This window comes from Engystomops pustulosus, chromosome 8, assembly GCF_040894005.1.
Source record: "Engystomops pustulosus chromosome 8, aEngPut4.maternal, whole genome shotgun sequence".
In the NCBI taxonomy this organism is placed as follows: Eukaryota; Metazoa; Chordata; class Amphibia; order Anura; family Leptodactylidae; genus Engystomops; species Engystomops pustulosus.
Window position 1 is genome coordinate 6,838,994 of NC_092418.1, and position 22,657 is coordinate 6,861,650.

The following is a 22,657-nucleotide window of genomic DNA, read 5'->3' on the forward strand; positions in this document are numbered from 1 at the left end:
GACCCGTCTTTATAGCTGTCCCCCCCCCCCCCCATGTCCTTCTCCCTGTGTAGTAATCGGCAGACGTCACACACCCCCTGCCGTGCAGTCTCAGAAAGGAATCCCCATTCTCCGCTCCACAGCTGTGATTCCTGTTTCCTTCTAAGAAAGTCATCAGGAGGAGGTGAGGAGTCGCGCGCTGACTCCGAGAGAAGGTATGTACAGGGGGGGGGGGGGGTGATGGGACCCCAGCAGACACCTGACAGGTGCCCCCTCCTCTCACCCCCCAGAGCTGTCACCTCGCTGCTATTAAGACCTGACGGAAGTGGTGCCAAGACAATGAGGCGCTGCAGGAGTTGGGTTACCGTCCTTCACCCCCCTTAGAGGTATTATATGAGTCGCCCGCCTTCCCCCCCCAGGGATTTGGCACAGACCTGGGGTAAAACACACGTACACACGTGAAACATGTAATTACACTTCATGCCTGATGTGCTGTGAATTGCTACCTGATACCGGCAGACGACCCGTGCCACGCAGCGGTGTGCCCACAGGAGGGGGCCACGGACCTCTGGCTCGGGCGCATGAGCGTTCCGCTTTCTAGAAAAATTATCCGGACACGGCCATCGAGTAGTGGTCACCTACAGATCCGGATCTGCTGGGAGTTCTGCAGAAACTATAGACCTCACCTATAGGGGGACCGCTATGGGGTCCTGAGGCAGGCCCTATAATGGACTATGGGAAGATATAGTGTCCCCCCTCCCTTAGCACCACCACATGGTGCGGAGGCTCGTTTTAGGGTCACAGCCGGTTCTGGGGGGTGACATCATGGGGTATTCCCACCTCTTATGATAGAAATCAAAGCAACAAAAACCTGTGATGTCACCGGCGATCAGAGCTTCATGACTCACTGTGATGACACCGCTCCCCCGCTGCAGGAATTCATACTCCAGTGAAATGACACACAGGATGAGCTTTATCAGAGCCTGCCGGGGCCCACCGCTATCAGGTGTCAGCGGAGGAGTCATGTATCCTGTGGTGTCAGGCGGCTGCATGTAAAGCTGCAGGAATATTGTCATCCAATCACAGCAGAGCATATGGTGCAGGGATACGAGGACGGGATTGGTGATCGATACAACAATATTATGAAAAAGCTTAAATGTTACTGCGAAAATAGTGTCAGACAGAATCCCCAGAAATAATAACAGCTCCCCTTTAAGCAGTGTAGCCCCTAAAAGTAATAACACCCCCTTAAGGAGGACCCCCACATATCCCCTTACAGGGGCCTCTGGTCCCAACACAGTTCTCTAACCCCACTCTTCCCAGTCACTCAGTTTTGGTAACTAATATTCTAACTAGAAACTCCACAGTCAGGTGGGTGGTGCCCTGTTCTAGCCAAGGACCGCCCACCTGACAGTTCACAGTCTAACTATAGGTATTGATTAACTGTGGAATGCTGGAAGCTACAGAAAATATTTATAACTAGGACGGAAACAGCGTTGTGGAGGTCCTAAGCCCCAGCGCTGACACAGTAGCACATAGAAGCCACCACTAGGGGGAGCTCAGTGTATACAAATTATACATAGGTATGTCTGCAGAGAGCTCCCCCTAGTGGTGGTGCCGGAGGCAATATTTCTCTAGCAGAGGGTTTGCAGGGTTTGGAAGACGGATTGGGACACTAAACCCTACGAAAAGTTGGACCAGCTTAGAATACACAAGTTCTGCGCCACGTAAGTTGGTAGTGGCCGCCGTGGGCGAAGGCCGCGGTCATGTGACCAAGAGATACGGGGCGGCAGACACATCTGGGTCACAGGTTTAGTCTCTTTGATGAGTTTCGCTCGGTCGGGCGTGTCCCCGCACACTGTCCCCTTTGTATTTTTAGGGACATGGAGGAGGAGATGTGGTTGATGACAGGGACCGGGGAAACTCCTGTGAAAAGGCTCCGTCACCCGTCAGGAATCCAGACACCGACCCAGCAGGAGCCGCTGCCAAACACAACGTCTGCGCCATCCCATGCCAAGCGTGCAGCCGCCACCGCAGCCGGGAGCGGACACCAACCACGCAATTAGCTGCGGAACCCGCAAGAACACCACGAGAACAATGTATCACTGGTTACTACGGGAGACCGCACCAACACAGAATCTTCACACACAATGGGATTAGATACCTTCCCATGATGGCACGGTGGTGTATCACACAGGTTAGGATTAGATACAGTACCGTACTAACATTGGAAGGTATCACACACCATGGGATTAGATACACCACATCACCAACACCATGGGAAGATTAGATACAAGCCTCAACGGCATATGACGGGGGAATGAAGTGTCACATGGTACCATACACATCACAGGCTTAGATACATTACACTTGTATTTTTGGGATCCGGCCATTCCCAGAATCTGTATAAGGAAAGCCCCGAGAATACAGCCTATCCATCACTCACTAGAGAGCAGCGGTGCCATCACTGAGAATACAGCCTATCCCTCACTAGAGAGCAGCGGTGTCATCACTGAGAATACAGCCTATCCATCACTAGAGAGCAGCGGTGCCATCACTGAGAATACAGCCTATCCATCACTCACTAGAGAGCAGCGGTGCCATCACTGAGAATACAGCCTATCCATCACTCACTAGAGAGCAGCGGTGCCATCACTGAGAATACAGCCTATCCATCACTAGAGAGCAGCGGCGCCATCACTGAGAATACAGCCTATCCATCACTAGAGAGCAGCAGTGCCATCACTGAGAATACAGCCTATCCCTCACTAGAGAGCAGCGGTGCCATCACTGAGAATACAGCCTATCCCTCACTAGAGAGCAGCGGTGTCATCACTGAGAATACAGCCTATCCCTCATCAGAGATCACCGGCGCCATCACTGAGAATACAGCCTATCCATCACTAGAGAGCAGCAGTTCCATCACTGAGAATACAGCCTATCCCTCACTAGAGAGCAGCGGTGCCATCACTGAGAATACAGCCTATCCATCACTAGAGAGCAGCGGCGCCATCACTGAGAATACAGCCTATCCATCACTAGAGAGCAGCGGAGCCATCACTGAGAATACAGCCTATCCATCACTAGAGAGCGGCGGTGTCATCACTGAGAATACAGCCTATCCATCACTAGAGAGCAGAGGTGTCATCACTGAGAATACAGCCTATCCATCACTAGAGAGCAGCAGTGCCATCACTGAGAATACAGCCTATCCATCACTAGAGAGTAGCGGTGTCATCACTGAGAATACAGCCTATCCATCACTAGAGAGCAGCGGTGCCATCACTGAGAATACAGCCTATCCATCACTAGAGAGTAGCGGTGTCATCACTGAGAATACAGCCTATCCATCACTAGAGAGCAGCGGTGACATCACTGAGAATACATCCTATCCATCACTAGAGAGCAGCGGTGCCATCACTGAGAATACATCCTATCCATCACTAGAGAGCAGCGGTGCCATCACTGAGAATACAGCCTATCCATCACTAGAGAGCAGAGGTGTCATCACTGAGAATACAGCCTATCCATCACTAGAGAGCAGCGGTGCCATCACTGAGAATACAGCCTATCCATCACTAGAGAGCAGCGGTGCCATCACTGAGAATACAGCCTATCCATCACTAGAGAGCAGCGGTGCCATCACTGAGAATGCAGCCTATCCATCACTAGAGAGCAGTGCCATCACTGAGAATACAGCCTATCCATCACTAGAGAGCAGCGGTGTCATCACTGAGAATACAGCCTATCCATCACTAGAGAGCAGCGGAGCCATCACTGAGAATACAGCCTATCCATCACTAGACAGCAGCGGTGCCATCACTGAGAATACAGCCTATCCATCACTAGAGAGCAGCGGTGCCATCACTGAGAATACAGCCTATCCATCACTAGAGAGCAGCGGTGACATCACTGAGAATACAGCCTATCCATCACTAGAGAGCAGCGGTGCCATCACTGAGAATACAGCCTATCCATCACTAGAGAGTAGCGGTGTCATCACTGAGAATACAGCCTATCCATCACTAGAGAGCAGCGGTGCCATCACTGAGAATACAGCCTATCCCTCACTAGAGAGCAGCGGCGCCATCACTGAGAATACAGCCTATCCATCACTAGAGAGTAGCGGTGTCATCACTGAGAATACAGCCTATCCATCACTAGAGAGCAGCAGTGCCATCACTGAGAATACAGCCTATCCATCACTCACTAGAGAGAAGCGGTGCCATCACTGAGAATACAGCCTATCCATCACTAGAGAGCAGCGGTGTCATCACTGAGAATACAGCCTATCCATCACTAGAGAGCAGCGGTGCCATCACTGAGAATACAGCCTATCCATCACTAGAGAGTAGCGGTGTCATCACTGAGAATACAGCCTATCCATCACTAGAGAGCAGCAGTGCCATCACTGAGAATACAGCCTATCCATCACTCACTAGAGAGAAGCGGTGCCATCACTGAGAATACAGCCTATCCATCACTAGAGAGTAGCGGTGTCATCACTGAGAATACAGCCTATCCATCACTAGAGAGCAGCAGTGCCATCACTGAGAATACAGCCTATCCATCACTCACTAGAGAGAAGCGGTGCCATCACTGAGAATACAGCCTATCCATCACTAGAGAGCAGCGGTGTCATCACTGAGAATACAGCCTATCCATCACTAGAGAGCAGCGGTGCCATCACTGAGAATACAGCCTATCCATCACTAGAGAGTAGCGGTGTCATCACTGAGAATACAGCCTATCCATCACTAGAGAGCAGCAGTGCCATCACTGAGAATACAGCCTATCCATCACTCACTAGAGAGAAGCGGTGCCATCACTGAGAATACAGCCTATCCATCACTAGAGAGCAGCGGTGCCATCACTGAGAATACAGCCTATCCATCGCTAGAGAGCAGCGGTGCCATCACTGAGAATACAGCCTATCCCTCACTAGAGAGCAGCGGTGTCATCACTCAAATGGATGAAATCTTCACTTAAAAGTTATTAAAAACTGCAGGTGCCCGACATATACAGAGTCTTATGCAACACCCCGGCCAACGTAAAGGGAAGGGGGTAGTTGCGAATAGCGCCATCTACCGGTCAGGATCCATATAGTGAGTCTGATCACCCAATGCAGGGAGATCTCAGGTAATAGCAGCTGTTGCCTCTGCCTGGACAGGCAATGGTTAAGTGGGTGTAAGTTATTGACCAATGATGTTGGCTGTATTGTAAACTGGAGTGTGATTGGAGAGGAGCTACCACCTGACCAGGAGGATAAAACCCCTGTGCAGGAGGAGCACAGCGTCTCTTTCCAGCAAGGTCTCTAGATTGCATGGTCTGTCTACAGAGACAGCGCACCGCGCACCATCAGTACCGATACTTATCCCAATCCCAGGAACTGAGTCAGGAGACTCTAACCCAGAGCTGCAGCTTCCACAGTCTGGACACAGCTCCATCTCCATTATCCCAGCATCTACTACCAGGCTGGTGCGCTATTGCTGAGGACTCCTCTCCAAGACCACTGCAGCACCAGAAACTTCTGTGTTGTTCAATAAAGAACCGTGAGTTAATTTGCACAACGTTGCCTCCGTCTGATCCCTGGATACAGCTGTTACTACCACGGGCTCCCCATCCATCACCCAGGGACCTATCTTACAGAGACTCAGGGGCTGCACCAGGGAGAACCAGTGCCACAGCCTCTCCCTCCATATTTCTTGCACACACCACCTGCTGGAGACCTGCCAGGCTGTAGGACAGCCCTCCGGTCCCCATACCAATCACCATGACATCAGCGCGCCCTAGGCCGCAACCGCCAGCCACTCAGGTACTGCGGGCCCCGGCTGTCTCCAGGCCCCAAGAAAAGGCCCCGGTGGGTGATGTTGCACTTATATACAGTACATTATATATACTGCATTATATACAGAGCGTTGCAATGTATTTGCCCCCGTGAACTTTTCTACCTTTTGCCACATTTCAGGCTTCAAACGTAGATATAAAATTTTAATTTTTTGGTTAAGAATCAACAAGTGGGACACAAGTTATTTAAAAGCTTTGTATAATATAATAAACTGATAAGTGGGGTGTAATGTTATTCTGCCCCTTAGGTTAATACTCTGTAGCGCCCCCTGTGGCTGTGATTACAGCTGCAGTTGCTCGGGGTATCAGGTCTCTATCAGTTCTGCACAATGAGAGACGAAATCCTTCCCGTTCTTACATGGAGAAGAGCCGGAGCTCAGGGAGGTTGGGTGAAGCGTTTCCGGCTTTTTCCACAGATTCCCCATTGGATTCGGGTCTGGATGTGACTCGGATACTCCTGGAGACGGTTATTTGTCAACCTTCCAGATTTTGCTTTATGTTTAGGGTCATTGTCTTCATGGAAGATAAATGCCCCCACCCTGTGCGACGGCAGGGATGGTGCCCCTCAACCTTGTGTGACGGCGGGGATGGTGCCCCTCAACCTTGTGCGACGGCGGGGATGGTGCCCCTCAACCTTGTGCGACGGCGGGGATGGTGCCCCTCAACCTTGTGCGACGGCGGGGATGGTGCCCCTCAACCTTGTGCGACGGCGGGGATGGTGCCCCTCAACCTTGTGCGACGGCGGGGATGGTGCCCCTCAACCATGTGTGATGGCGGGGATGGTGCCCCTCAACCTTGTGTGACGGCGGGGATGGTGCCCCTCAACCTTGTGCGACGGCGGGGATGGTGCCCCTCAACCTTGTGTGACGGCGGGGATGGCGCCCCTCAATCTTGTGTGACGGCGGGGATGGCGCCCCTCAACCTTGTGCGACGGTGGGGATGGTGCCCCTCAACCTTGTGTGACGGCGGGGATGGCGCCCCTCAACCTTGTGTGACGGCGGGGATGGCGCCCCTCAATGCTTTTAGTAGACTTGGACCCAGCTACAGGAATTGGACATCAATGCTTGAAAGTTAAAACTTCATGCCTTTATTGACGGACCTTGGTCTCGAATACAAAAGAATCTCTTTCAGCGTAACAGTTTAAAAAAGTATATACATCAGCAACGCGTTTCAAACGCACTATGCGTCCTTCCTCATGGCTGTATAATATACAAAAGACAAACTCACAGACTTAAAAAGAAGGAAGTGGGTTGTGATTGGATTGTCATCACCTGTTGCATCGTTGCACCCTTTTCTTCCCGTGTGCTTAACAACAAGCTTAAGATTCAGATATAAACACATATAGACACATATAAACGTGTTAAAAACATATGGACATAACATAAGCTACATATTATACTCGGCTGTCTTGATAAAATTATAGTATGGACTAGTCTCTCAACTAATGGAAAATACATTTGATATCTAATCTGAACATGCGTGATAATAAAACATTCGTGGTAGGTATAACAGGTATGGTCATAATCCAGCTACGTTTGTATATCATGATTGTCTAACAAAACTGATGCAATCGCAGTCTCATTTATGTGTGTGTACACGGTCCTAATGGAACTGACATATCCATGTTAAACATCGTAATGGTTACCTTTTGCTGTCAGCTGGAGAGAAGACGGCAGCGCATTGCGTGGCAGTCCCCCCTCACAGGCTCCAGCAACACACGTAAGCCGATGAATCCTACCTCTACTCGAGAACCCGAAATGGACAGACATCCATCGAACCATGACAGTCCCAATCGTCACATGTCACCTAACAGATATAATGTCTGAATGAGTGTCATAACGAAACAAATCGACCAGACAACGGCAGTTTCAATCGTATATCGGTAAGAGGTATCATATCCTACTGATATAGGAGGAAGGAAAATACCATATACACTGTACATAATCCGTTTGTGGGGGACATCTTCTGGTACGGCAGGTACATCGACGACATATTGATTATATGGTCGGGAGATGTGCCTGCCGTACCGGAATTTGTCTCCTACATTAATAATAACACTATCAATCTAAAATTCACCCACTCATTATGTAGAGATAAGATTGTATTTTTGGATTTACTGTTACAAACACAAGAAGGTGAAATTGTTAGAACTAGTACCCACAGGAAAAGCACAGCGGGTAACACTATACTCCATGCCGGCAGTTCTCATCCTAAACACACCATACGTGCTATCCCTGTTGGAGAATTGATGAGATCAAAAAGAAATTGTACCCACGTGGAGGATTATATTAAAGAAGCCTCGGAAATTAAACAGAGGCTGCGGAAAAGAGGCTATTCCACAGCGTTACTTGATAGAGCTGAAGCAATTGTCAAACACAAAAATAGGGAAGAAATGTTATTTAAAAAATCCCCCAACATTAAAAATAAAAATAATAATAACAATACGCCGTATCTAGTGTTAGATTATAGTAACCAGTTTACACAAATCAAAACACTGGTACAAAAGTGTGTACCTATTTTATGGGAGGATGAGAAATTACGTGAGATCTTGGATGAAGGGTGCAAGATAGTATCCAGACGCTCTACTACCATTGGGAATCGAATCTCACCTAGCTATTTTGTGTCTTCCAACAGACCAGAGTCCTGGTTACACCAAAAAGGTTTTTTTAGATGTGGGGGACACCCTTGTAAAACTTGTCGATATGCAAAAATTACCCGCACATTTCAGAATACAGGAGATACACAGTCATTTAATATAAAAGGATATATCAACTGCAATAGCACCTTTGTGGTATATGTAATCAAGTGCACCGTATGCAATAAAATGTATGTGGGTAGCACTATCAGACAGCTTAAAAAGAGATTTTTGGAACATCTAAATGACATCAATTACCTAAAGAAAAGAAATGCAGTTTCTAATCTAGATCAGTCAACAAAAGCAGTATCGAATGTGGCAAAACACGCCTTTGAACAACACGATGGCAATACCAATAGTTTAGAAGTATTTGCCATTGAACAAATATACATGAATACTAGGGGTGGGGACAAAGAAAGATTATTGAGGGATCGAGAATTTTTCTGGATATTCCATCTCAACACCAGATTCCCTGCAGGACTCAACTTTAAAAGTGAAATGATGTTTCACTATTGAACAGTACAGTTTTATGTGTGATGATGGAATCCTACTTGCTTGTTTTTTCCTCATAATTATCCTTAAACTTAAATTTTTCTAATGCTATGTAGCACTGTTAGTTATACCAGGATATCCACCCTTATATCAGTAGGATATGATACCTCTTACCGATATACGATTGAAACTGCCGTTGTCTGGTCGATTTGTTTCGTTATGACACTCATTCAGACATTATATCTGTTAGGTGACATGTGACGATTGGGACTGTCATGGTTCGATGGATGTCTGTCCATTTTGGGTTCTCGAGTAGAGGTAGGATTCATCGGCTTACGTGTGTTGCTGGAGCCTGTGAGGGGGGACTGCCACGCAATGCGCTGCCGTCTTCTCTCCAGCTGACAGCAAAAGGTAACCATTACGATGTTTAACATGGATATGTCAGTTCCATTAGGACCGTGTACACACACATAAATGAGACTGCGATTGCATCAGTTTTGTTAGACAATCATGATATACAAACGTAGCTGGATTATGACCATACCTGTTATACCTACCACGAATGTTTTATTATCGCGCATGTTCAGATTAGATATCAAATGTATTTTCCATTAGTTGAGAGACTAGTCCATACTATAATTTTATCAAGACAGCCGAGTATAATATGTAGCTTATGTTATGTCCATATGTTTTTAACACGTTTATATGTGTCTATATGTGATTATATCTGAATCTTAAGCTTGTTGTTAAGCACACGGGAAGAAAAGGGTGGAACGATGCAACAGGTGATGACAATCCAATCACAACCCACTTCCTTCTTTTTAAGTCTGTGAGTTTGTCTTTTGTATATTATACAGCCATGAGGAAGGACGCATAGTGCGTTTGAAACGCGTTGCTGATGTATATACTTTTTTAAACTGTTACGCTGGAAGAGATTCTTTTGTATTCGAGACCAAGGTCCGTCAATAAAGGCATGAAGTTTTAACTTTCAAGCATTGATGTCCAATTCCTGTAGCTGGGTCCAAGTCTACTAAAAGCATGCAGCAATTCCTCCCGGCCCAGGAGTGGATCTTCAGCACGGAAAAGACATCCACATGCAACATTCGGTGAGCAGATTTTGTACTTTTTTATCCATGGTGCCCCTCAACCTTGTGTGACGGCGGGGATGGCGCCCCTCAACCATATGGGACGGCGGGGATGGCGCCCCTCAACCTTGTGTGACGGCGGGGATGGCGCCCCTCAACCTTGTGTGACGGCGGGGATGGCGCCCCTCAACCTTGTGTGACGGCGGGGATGGCGCCCCTCAACCTTGTGTGACGGCGGGGATGGCGCCCCTCAACCTTGTGTGACGGCGGGGATGGCGCCCCTCAACCTTGTGCGACGGCGGGGATGGTGCCCCTCAACCATGTGCGACGGTGGGGATGGCGCCCCTCAACCTTGTGTGACGGCGGGGATGGCGCCCCTCAACCTTGTGTGACGGTGGGGATGGGGTGGTCAGGAGATGACCTGTGTTTCATATGGTTGGATTGTGGCTCCTCTGAGCAGGCCCCTTCTCCCACATGTTTGGTGTCTCCCCGGTGGCTTTTTCTGGATCTCTGGGAGAAATGGCTTCTTCTTCCATAAGGGGCAGATTTGTGCAGTGAACGATTGTTCTCCTATGGACGGACTCTCCCGCTCGGCTTCAGGTCTCTGCAGATCATCCAGGGGGATCAGGGGCGTCTTGGCTGCATCTCTGATCCGTCTTCTCCTGGTGTGAGATGAAGGTTAGAGGGACGGCCGGGTCTCGGTACATTTCCGGGTCTGACGCTCCTTCCAGTACAATATGGCGCCCGCACTCGGCTCCTCGGGATGTTCCCGGACCTCTGCCTGGTGGATCCTTCATGATGCAGAACATGAGATATCACAGAGCAGGAGGATTACACAAGGTGGATTATATTCATCATCATCAGTCATTAGGACATCGGATCCTTCAGAGACGGAACTTCTGGAGGGAAAGTAACGGGGCGAATAATATTACATTATTCAGTTTATGAAAAGGTAAAATGATCCAATCCATTTAGTTTTACTTTACATTTGTGTCCAACTTGTTGTTGATTCTTCACCAAAAATCACAATTTTATATCTTTATGTTTGAAGCTTGAAATGTGGCAAAAGGTAAAAAAAAAAAAAAGTTTATATGGTCTGAATACTCTCGTCCATGAGGCCGTACAGCTCAACGAAAACCTCCACAGCGCTGTCATTGGAGAAATAACCTGGAAATGATTTGTTATCCGTGTCATCGCAGGAACTCAATCTCTTCTTCTCTCCAAGCAGTGGATGAGACAAGAACAAAAAGACTAATGCACAACTGTACAAATTTCTCATCTAAACTTTGGAGATATCAAAAATACAACAAACTGCCCTGTATGGCAGTGTATGGCCATTCTGCTCTCCTGGAATGAAGGAGGTAATATCCTTGTGTGTAGATATAAGCCCCTGCTCCTCTCTGGATACAGGTTACTGTATGGGGCAGTGTCGGAGCCCATCGCGGTCCCCATTCTGCTCTCTGGAATGAAGGATGTAATATCCTTGTGTGTAGATATAAGCCCCTCCTCCTCTCTGGTTCCTCTGGATACAGGTTACTATATGGGGCAGTGTCGGAGCCCATCGCAGTCCCCATTCTGCTCTCCTGGAATGAAGGATGTAATATCCTTGTGTGTAGATATAAGCCCCTCCTCCTCTCTGGTTCCTCTGGATACAGGTTACTGTATGGGGCAGTGTCGGAGCCCATCGCGGTCCCCATTCTTCTCTCCTGGAATGAAGGAGGTAATGTCCTTGTGTGTAGATATAAGCCCCTCCTCCTCTCTGGTTCCTCTGGATACAGGTTACTGTATGGGGCAGTGTCGGAGCCCGTCGCGGTCCCCATTCTTCTCTCCTGGAATGAAGGAGGTAATGTCCTTGTGTGTAGATATAAGCCCCTCCTCCTCTCTGGTTCCTCTGGATACAGGTTACTGTATGGGGCAGTGTCGGAGCCCGTCGCGGTCCCCATTCTTCTCTCCTGGAATGAAGGAGGTAATGTCCTTGTGTGTAGATATAAGCCCCTCCTCCTCTCTGGTTCCTCTGGATACAGGTTACTGTATGGGGCAGTGTCGGAGCCCGTCGCGGTCCCCATTCTTCTCTCCTGAAATGAAGGGGTCACAGAAACGTCTCCGCTTCTTCCTTCTATGGGAACGGATCCAAATTTGCGTAATAAACCAAGAAAGACGATCAGACCAGATCTATACAAAAACCACTTTATATAAAATAAAAAAAGAACCAAAAAAAAAAAATGAACAGAGCAGAATCGTAGAAACCGCATCACCAGGCGGCGAGGGGAGGGGGAGGCGGGAGAGAAGATCCATATGTGCCGCTACCCTGCCCAGATCCCAGTCTCCTCCCCCATCCCCCTCCCAATACATAGCTGCACAGCGATACCCCACCAAAATACAGCCAGAGGCGTTCCTCAATACTTGGCCATCCCTCCGATATACAGAAGATTGATCTAATCGCAGTGTCGCCGCCCCGTTACCCTGAGTAGAGGGCACAGACGTCACAGCATCGGCAGCAGGAGGGTGGGGGGGTGAGAGTCGTCGCACCCTGAAGCCCTGCAGGTCTGTGCCCAGGTTCCCAGAAGCTTGTCCCAGTTTATAATATGACATTCATTGCCCTTCACCACTGGGCGTCATCCAGTCTCCGATCCCTTCCTGTTATCCCACATTCCAAGACCCCCCGCCGCCCCCCAACACTTTGTAAATACCACCTCCCACCTTGTTCCTCCACGGAGTGGGCAGCGACTCATCCCTTCAAGCCTTGCGACCAATGTGAAGGAGAAGGGGAGGTTGGTGAGGACCCCGAGGCGCTGGAGAGGGGACCCTTATGCCCCCGAGTGTTCATGCTCCAGTTCTTGGGCTGAGCTAATAGGAAGTTCCGTTTCCCCACCAATAACCTCTGTAATACCAGAAACGGCCGAGGCTCAATGCCGCCACCTACTGGCATTGCAGGAGTTACAAGTCGGGTTCAGTGCAACCTCATTACCTTTCTGGGTGGGTTTTCCACCCAGATCTTGGGAAAAGAGGCAGATACAGTAGAAAAGCCCCTGCCTGGGGCAATAGTGCCCTGACAGGAGGCATGAGGTCGGCTGCTAGCTCTCCCGGCTCAGCACGTGCTCCTCCAGACATTGGAAGGGTTTTCCCTCGGATTCTGCAGGAGGGTCCTGGAGGAGGCGCTGGAAACCCTCGCTGGTGAGGAGGCGGCAGGAGCGCAGGTCCACGTTTTGTAGGTGCGGGCAACGCTTGAAGAAGGCCAACGATTGGTCCGTCAGTCGATTACAGCCTGAAGGACAACGGGAACACAGATCACGTACAAGTCATTCATACAATCACATGATATAGGGCGCGCGGGGGAAGACTGACAGGGAGGAGCACAGGGGGAAGACGGACAGGGAGGAGCACAGGGGGAAGACGGACAGGGAGGAGCACAGGGGGAAGACGGACAGGGAGGAGCACAGGGGGAAGACGGACAGGGAGGAGCACAGGGGGAAGACGGACAGGGAGGAGCACAGGGGGAAGACGGACAGGGAGGAGCACAGGGGGAAGACGGACAGGGAGGAGCACAGGGGGAAGACGGACAGGGAGGAGCACAGGGGGAAGACGGACAGGGAGGAGCACAGGGGGAAGACGGACAGGGAGGAGCACAGGGGGAAGACGGACAGGGAGGAGCACAGGGGGAAGACGGACAGGGAGGAGCACAGGGGGAAGACGGACAGGGAGGAGCACAGGGGGAAGACGGACAGGGAGGAGCACAGGGGGAAGACGGACAGGGAGGAGCACAGGGGGGCGCGCGGGGGAAGACGGACAGGGAGGAGGGGCACAGGGGGGCGCGCGGGGGAAGACAGACAGGGAGGAGGGGCACAGGGGGGCGCGCGGGGGAAGACGGACAAGGAGGAGCACAGGGGGCGCGAGGGCAGGTACCTGCGAGGTTGAGGTGAGTGAGGCTGTCCCGTAGTGGAGAGGTGGCTGCGGTCAGGATGTGGATTCCGTGGTCCGTCAGGTGGATGCAGTGACTGAGATCCAAGCGGCGAAGACGAGGAGTGAAACGAAGCAGCAGCCGCAGCGCAGAGTCCCCCATCTCCAGGCCGCACACACGCAGCTCCGACAGCGAGGGGAGGCGACACCGGGGGTCCGACACCACTGCAACACACAGGGACATCAGCTACACCGCAACCAATCACCCGGGGGTCTCCTAACACACATACAGGGTCCACCCCATACAAGCTACTACTATCTGTTATCAGCCATTACACCCCGGGGAGAGGAGACTGTACAGGGGGGATACAATCTATTACTCTCTGTTATCAGCCATTACACCCCGGGGAGAGGAGACTGTACAGGGGGGGATACAATCTATTACTCTCTGTTATCAGCCATTACACCCCGGGGAGAGGAGACTGTACAGGGGGATACAATCTATTACTCTCTGTTATCAGCCATTACATCCCGGGGAGAGGAGACTGTACAGGGGGGATACAATCTATTACTCTCTGTTATCAGCCATTACATCCCGGGGAGAGGAGACTGTACAGGGGGATACAATCTATTACTCTTTGCTAAGGAGTGATCTCCACAGAGCAGGGAGTGTTATTCTATTGCTGGTATGTAGTCAGGCCCTTGAGCTGTGGTGTCTGCAGGGTCCTGCGCCCCTCACCTGATTTGCCATCTGAGTTTGGGGGTGAGAGCAGCTCCCGGAGGTGCGAGGTTTTCATTCCTTGTACCCAGCCGAGGTCAAGTAAAGTCAGGCAGGGGAATGTGATGGTCCAGAGAGAGGAGACGGCCGTCCATGTGCAGCCGGCGAGCAGCAGCTCCTTCAGTCCTGGGGAGAAGAGATTAGATGAATGACGACCCTGCTCACTACTACTCTCATCATCCCATCCATCAGTACAATGACCACTACTGCCCCCATCATATTACCCATCATACCCCCGCTCACCCTGCAGCCGGTGGATGAGCCACGTCAGCTGTTTCTCGGATATGTTGGTCCAGCTCAGGTCCAGTCTGGCCGGTTGCCTTCGGACTATTCCACTCAGCATAGGAGGGGTGATTGATTTTCTTCTGCTCAGATCGATGGACGTCCAGAGCTGCCGATCACAACACCTGAAACAGAAACCTTCACATCAGAGAGGTCACAGGTGGAGGCCTGACCCACCATGACCCCATAACATGACTGACCCCAATCACAGGAACGGACAGTCATAGGGAGGTCAGAGGAGCAACCCGCAGATTGCAGCCAGTGTTATGTCCCTGGAGAGATGTGTCCTCACACTGCTGTGCTCTGTGCTCTCTGCAGCCAGTGTTATGTATTGTCCCTGGAGAGATGTGTAATCAGACCTCACACTGCTGTGCTCTGTGCTCTCTGCAGCCAGTGTTATGTATTATCCCTGGAGAGATGTGTAATCAGACCTCACACTGCTGTGCTCTCTGCAGCCAGTGTTATGTAGTGTCCCTGGAGAGATGTGTAATCAGACCTCACACTGCTGTGCTCTGTGCTCTCTGCAGCCAGTGTTATGTATTGTCCCTGGAGAGATGTGTAATCAGACCTCACACTGCTGTGCTCTGTGCTCTCTGCAGCCAGTGTTATGTATTGTCCCTGGAGAGATGTGTAATCAGACCTCACACTGCTGTGCTCTGTGCTCTCTGCAGCCAGTGTTATGTATTGTCCTGGAGAGATGTGTAATCAGAACTCACACTGCTGTGCTCTGTGCTCTCTGCAGCCAGTGTTATGTATTGTCCCTGGAGAGATGTGTAATCAGACCTCACACTGCTGTGCTCTGTGCTCTCTGCAGCCAGTGTTATGTATTGTCCCTGGAGAGATGTGTAATCAGACCTCACACTGCTGTGCTCTGTGCTCTCTGCAGCCAGTGTTATGTATTGTCCCTGGAGAGATGTGTAATCAGACCTCACACTGCTGTGCTCTGTGCTCTCTGCAGCCAGTGTCCCCGGAGAGATGTGTAATCATAGCTCACACTGCTGTGCTCTGTTCTCCCTGCAGCAAGTGTTATGTATTGTCCCTGGAGAGATGTGTAATCATACCTCACACTGCTGTGCTCTGTGCTCTCTGCAGCCAGTGTTATGTACTGTCCCTGGAGAGATGTGTAATCAGACCTCACACTGCTGTGCTCTGTGCTCTCTGCAGCCAGTGTTATGTATTGTCCCTGGAGAGATGTGTAATCAGACCTCACACTGCTGTGCTCTGTGCTCTCTGCAGCCAGTGTTATGTATTGTCCCTGGAGAGATGTGTAATCAGACCTCACACTGCTGTGCTCTGTGCTCTCTGCAGCCAGTGTTATGTATTGTCCCTGGAGAGATGTGTAATCAGACCTCACACTGCTGTGCTCTGTGCTCTCTGCAGCCAGTGTTATGTATTGTCTCTGGAGAGAGATGTAATCATACAGCTGCATGTCATGTTATTAGTAGCAGCAGGGCTGTGATACATGGATTTGTATTCCATGGCTGTAGCTTCTGCACTGCTGCAGTCTCTGTATTCTCTTCTTGGTTGAACCTGATGCCGTTGAGTTTGTATAAACAGCTCCAGAGCCCCCCCCCCACTCTTGCCCCTCAGGATAAATACTAGAGGAGTGACACAAAGCCAAAGAGAGGGGCTGTGCAGCAATTCAATAAAGAGTTAAAAGCACAGCAGTGTGAGGACCAACCCCAGAGAAGCTACAGACCTACTACTTTGAAGACATTTCTTGTGAGCACAGAGCACACCCCCAGTGCACATGAGAAAGCTACAATCCTGGACTATTAATCCATACAACACAGTCCTGCTGCTACTAATACCATACACAAAGGTCCCTGGATAGATGTGTCATCAGACAACACATTACACTAGCTGCAATCTACAGCATCACACCTGCTTTATCCTGGGTAAGGTCAAATCCACAACACTTCCAATTCCAGAGCTGCACTCACTATTCTGCTGCTGGTGCAGTCACTGTGTACATACATGACATTACTTATCCTGTACTGATCCTGAGTTACATCCTGTATTATACCCCAGAGCTGCACTCACTATTCTGCTGCTGGTGCAGTCACTGTGTACATACATGACATTACTTATCCTGTACTGATCCTGAGTTACATCCTGTATTATACCCCAGAGCTGCACTCACTATTCTGCTGCTGGTGCAGTCACTGTGTACATACATGACATTACTTATCCTGTACTGATCCTGAGTTACATCCTGTATTATACCCCAGAGCTGCACTCACTATTCTGCTGCTGGTGCAGTCACTGTGTACATACATGACATTACTTATCCTGTACTGATCCTGAGTTACATCCTGTATTATACTCCAGAGCTGCCCTCACTATTCTGCTGCTGGAGTAGTCACTGTACATACATGACATTACTTATCCTGTACTGATCCTGAGTTACATCCTGTATTATACTCCAGAGCTGCACTCACTATTCTGCTGGTGCAGTCACTGTGTACATACATGACATTACTTATCCTGTACTGATCCTGAGTTACATCCTGTATTATACTCCAGAGCTGCCCTCACTATTCTGCTGCTGGAGTAGTCACTGTACATACATGACATTACTTATCCTGTACTGATCCTGAGTTACATCCTGTATTATACTCCAGAGCTGCACTCACTATTCTGCTGCTGGTGCAGTCACTGTGTACATACATGACATTACTTATCCTGTACTGATCCTGAGTTACATCCTGTATTATACCCCAGAGCTGCACTCACTATTCTGCTGCTGGTGCAGTCACTGTGTACATACATGACATTACTTATCCTGTACTGATCCTGAGTTACATCCTGTATTATACCCCAGAGCTGCACTCACTATTCTGCTGCTGGTGCAGTCACTGTGTACATACATGACATTACTTATCCTGTACTGATCCTGAGTTACATCCTGTATTATACCCCAGAGCTGCACTCACTATTCTGCTGCTGGTGCAGTCACTGTGTACATACATGACATTACTTATCCTGTACTGATCCTGAGTTACATCCTGTATTATACTCCAGAGCTGCCCTCACTATTCTGCTGCTGGAGTAGTCACTGTACATACATGACATTACTTATCCTGTACTGATCCTGAGTTACATCCTGTATTATACTCCAGAGCTGCACTCACTATTCTGCTGGTGCAGTCACTGTGTACATACATGACATTACTTATCCTGTACTGATCCTGAGTTACATCCTGTATTATACTCCAGAGCTGCACTCACTATTCTGCTGCTGGTGCAGTCACTGTGTACATACATGACATTACTTATCCTGTACTGATCCTGAGTTACATCCTGCATTATACCCCAGAGCTGCACTCACTATTCTGCTGCTGGTGCAGTCACTGTGTACATACATGACATTACTTATCCTGTACTGATCCTGAGTTACATCCTGTATTATACCCCAGAGCTGCAGTCACTATTCTGCTGCTGGTGCAGTCACTGTGTACATCCTGTACTGATCCTGAGTTACATCCTGTATTATACTGCAGAGCTGCACTCACTATTCTGCTGCTGGTGCAGTCACTGTGTACATACATGACATTACTTATCCTGTACTGATCCTGAGTTACATCCTGTATTATACCCCAGAGCTGCACTCACTATTCTGCTGCTGGTGCAGTCACTGTGTACATACATGACATTACTTATCCTGTACTGATCCTGAGTTACAGCCTGTATTATACCCCAGAGCTGCACTCACTATTCTGCTGCTGGTGCAGTCACTGTGTACATACATGGCATTACTTATCCTGTACTGATCCTGAGTTACATCCTGTATTATACCCCAGAGCTGCACTCACTATTCTGCTGCTGGTGCAGTCACTGTGTACATACATGACATTACTTATCCTGTACTGATCCTGAGTTACATCCTGTATTATACTCCAGAGCTGCACTCACTATTCTGCTGCTGGTGCAGTCACTGTGTACATACATGACATTACTTATCCTGTACTGATCCTGAGTTACATCCTGTATTATACTCCAGAGCTGTACTCACTATTCTGCTGGTGCAGTCACTGTGTACATACATGACATTACTTATCCTGTACTGATCCTGAGTTACATCCTGTATTATACCCCAGAGCTGCACTCACTATTCTGCTGCTGGTGCAGTCACTGTGTACATACATGACATTACTTATCCTGTACTGATCCTGAGTTACATCCTGTATTATACTCCAGAGCTGCACTCACTATTCTGCTGCTGGTGCAGTCACTGTGTACATACATGACATTACTTATCCTGTACTGATCCTGAGTTACATCCTGTATTATACCCCAGAGCTGCACTCACTATTCTGCTGCTGGTGTAAGTATTCCCACTACAAGGCATTAGTCCCTGACCATCAGCCGGTTCATTAAATTTTGTGATGCTGAAGCTGCTGGGACTAGTTGTCCCCATTATGAGACTCGCTGATCTCAGCACAATCTGTACATGTCACTTACCACCGGTTCCAGGTTCGGCACACCCGCATACAGACGCACAGCTCTTTATGTCCCAAGTGCCTAAACACGGCCAGCCAGACCCCCCTCTGCATTACATGGTCCGTTCCACTGTCCAAAGGCAGGGAGTCTGGCTCGGGGCTGTGGGGAGGGGGTCGTACCACGTGTCTCTCTAGTTGTAGGGGGGGTGGTTTTGGTGGGGAGGGCACCAGCGGCCTTTTTAGTATCTGAGTCCTGGACAAGGCCTGCACGGCGTTGCGACCACAAGTTCCTTTCCTGACGGCCGCGCCTCCACTTCCTCTCCGGTTCTCCTTCTCCCTGCCGTTTCCTCGCGGTGATTTCTGTTTCCCGTTTCTGGTGCCGTTTTGTCCGTCTGTGGCCGAGCCTCCTCCATCCTCGTCGTCCTCTGAGCTGGTGCTGAAGCTGATCCGAGACGACCGCCCCTCCCCCCCTTCACCATTGTCACTGCTTCCCCGGGACGCCTTGGAGTCGGAGTCAGAATCGGAGTCGGAGCTGGAACTGGAGGTGCTGCTGCGCGCCCGCTCCAACATCTGACACATCTGCTTGAAGCGCTCGATCTTCTCTCGCTGGTGGGAACGGTCCGAGACTGGGAGCGGCTCTGAGGGCGCCTGGGGTTCCTGGGGAAGAACACAAAGGTTTGGATCAGTTACCACGGGGCACAGGGGAGGCACTGATCACATGGGGGGGGGGAAGCCAATCACAGGCCGCACTCACCTTCTTCACTTTCTTATCTTTCTCAACCTTCACCTACAGAAGCAAAATGCACAAAATGAGTAAAAATAACTAAAAACAACCCCCCCCATCTGCTCCCCAGTACAGGCCCCGCCTCCAGTGCCCGCACCTTTTTCTTCCCCCCAGTGTCCTGCACCGGCTCCTTCTTCCTCTTGTGGCTCTGGTTGTCCTCCGGCAGCTTCTTCCTCCCGGGGGCCGCGTCGTCCGTCAGCTTCCAGCGCACGGCCTCCTCCTTGTTGTCCAGACGTCTCTTCCCCGAACCGTCCAGAGGATCCTGCGGAAGAGACAAGTGATGTCTGGGGGTCCGACCACTGGAACTGGGGGCCACAGGTGAAGAGAGCAAGAGGGAAGGCGCTGGAGAAGTGCACACACAGCTCTGCTGCTACCACGCGGGGGATGATTTGGGCTGCGCGTGATAACCTTGTGTTGTACCCCCTCTCCAGGACAGGCCAGGTATTAAATATGGGGCCCCTTATAGCTTCCTCCTTACCTTACAGGCCGGGTATTATATATATGGCCCCCCTATAGCTTCCTCCTTACCTTACAGGCCTCGTATTATATATATGGGCCCCCCTATAGCTTCCTCCTTACCTTACAGGCCGGGTATTATATATATGGGCCCCCCTATAGCTTCCTCCTTACCTTACAGGCCGGGTATTATATATATGGGCCCCCCTATAGCTTCCTCCTTACCTTACAGGCCGGGTATTATATATATGGGCCCCCCTATAGCTTCCTCCTTACCTTACAGGCCGGGTATTATATATATGGGCCCCCCTATAGCTTTCTCCTTACCTTACAGGCCGGGTATTATACATGCCCCCACCGTTGGTATTATATATATGGGGCCCCCTATAGCTTCCTCCTTACCTTACAGGCCGGGTATTATATATATGCCCCCCCTATAGCTTTCTCCTTACCTTACAGGCCGGGTATTATATATATGCCCCCCCCCCGTTGGTATTATATATGAGCCCCCCCTATAGCCTCCTCCTTACCTTACAGGTGCGGCCTTCCCTCACGCAGCGCGGACACTCCCAGCAGTTGGGGATTTCCGTGTCGATGTTGGCTTCGGCTTTTCCCATCTGAAGAGAAGAGGGAGAAGGTGAGAAACTCCCCATTCACTGACAGCAAGCGGAGGGCAGTGGTGAAGGAGTGCGGGCCATACCTTGATACATCCAGGGTGGACGATCTCGTTGCAGATGGTACATTCCATGAGGGACAGGTTGAACTTCTGCTCCTCGTCCTGAGCGGTGTCCTCCTTCCCGGCGTCTCCGCAGAGGAGACAGACAGCCGTGTGCGGCAGGACGGGCTGCGGAGGGGAAAGTGTTACATGATGGCGGCTGACCACCAGACGGCGCCCCCCGGAGGCTGCCCCCGCTACTTACCGCCGTGCACTGCCTCTTCAGGCAGGACTGCTTCATGCGCCCCGGACCCCCGAACTTCTTCATGTCCTTGCAGAAGTTGCACTCCCCGCACTCGGTGCGCACACAGGCCTCACACTTCCGGCAGCGCGTCCTCCTGCGCCGCGCAGCCCCCAGACCCTTCCCCGACATCTCCCCCTGGGCTGTGCGATGCCTCAGCTGCGCCCACACCTGGAGGACGGAGGGAAGACGCGTCAGACCAGTCACATCCAGCACATGACCCCCAGCGGATCCCCGGGACTCACCTGCTCCCCGCTGCTGCCGGACCCCGGCTCCGCGTTACCATCATCAGAATGGGGGTCTCTCCGCTGTGCGTCTCCTGCTACACCCCACCCATGGTCACCCCAATATCCACAGCAATCACACCCTCCCCCCAGATCCCCCCCGCATCCTAATGAGCTGTAGGGGGCAGCACAGGGCCCCTTCCTCTATGGCTCCCCCACCACCTCCCTCATCTCCTGCCCGGGCCCCCCGGATCTCGCAGTGTGCGCCCCCCTATCACCTGCAGCGAGGCCTGAGCCCGGCGGTGGCCCCACAGTGACGATACGGGGCCCCACAGCCTGTGTCCCCCTGCCCCTGCCCCTCACATTCACACTCACACACACAACAATACCACATCCAACATGGCCGCCCAGTGGGAAAGGCCACAGCTCCCGCCCCCCGCGCCGCGAGGCACGCCGGGAAGTGTAGTCCTGGCCGGCGCCGCGGCCCGCGCTGACCCGAGGAAGGCGGAAGCGCGCGGGACTACAGGCAAGATGGCGGCGGCAGCGTGGCCGCGGAGCACGCGTGGAAATGTAGTCTTTAGTCGGGGATGGGAGAAGGAAGAGGAAGTGTCCGGCTTCCTGCCGGCGAGGGCTGCCGGGAAGTGTAGTCTGGGGCAGGACGGATCGGTAAATAGGTCACGGGGAGAAATGTGACACAAATACCGGGCCCCAATGTGACGGTTGGAGGGAGCAGAGCCCCGGGCACACATCTCATCAGCCACATTCCCGCTTCCATATGTCCTTATATTCCAGGATTGTAG

At 50.8% G+C, this 22,657-nt stretch overlaps 1 protein-coding gene across 1 annotated transcript; it reads right to left on the bottom strand.

Annotated features, from left to right (window-relative positions):
• Window positions 1-12,211: 12,211 nt before the first annotated feature.
• FBXL19 (F-box and leucine rich repeat protein 19) lies at window positions 12,212-22,516 on the bottom strand. The gene is made up of 11 exons (XM_072122887.1): window positions 21,879-22,516; window positions 21,598-21,804; window positions 21,378-21,521; window positions 21,208-21,294; window positions 20,319-20,483; window positions 20,192-20,224; window positions 19,460-20,094; window positions 14,957-15,120; window positions 14,675-14,839; window positions 13,942-14,160; window positions 12,212-13,303 (listed from the first exon to the last, which is right to left on the bottom strand). The coding sequence occupies exons 2-11, from the start codon at window positions 21,763-21,765 to the stop codon at window positions 13,113-13,115; spliced, it is 1,971 nt and encodes a 656-aa protein (XP_071978988.1). The 5' UTR covers window positions 21,766-21,804; window positions 21,879-22,516; the 3' UTR covers window positions 12,212-13,112.
• Window positions 22,517-22,657: the final 141 nt, after the last annotated feature.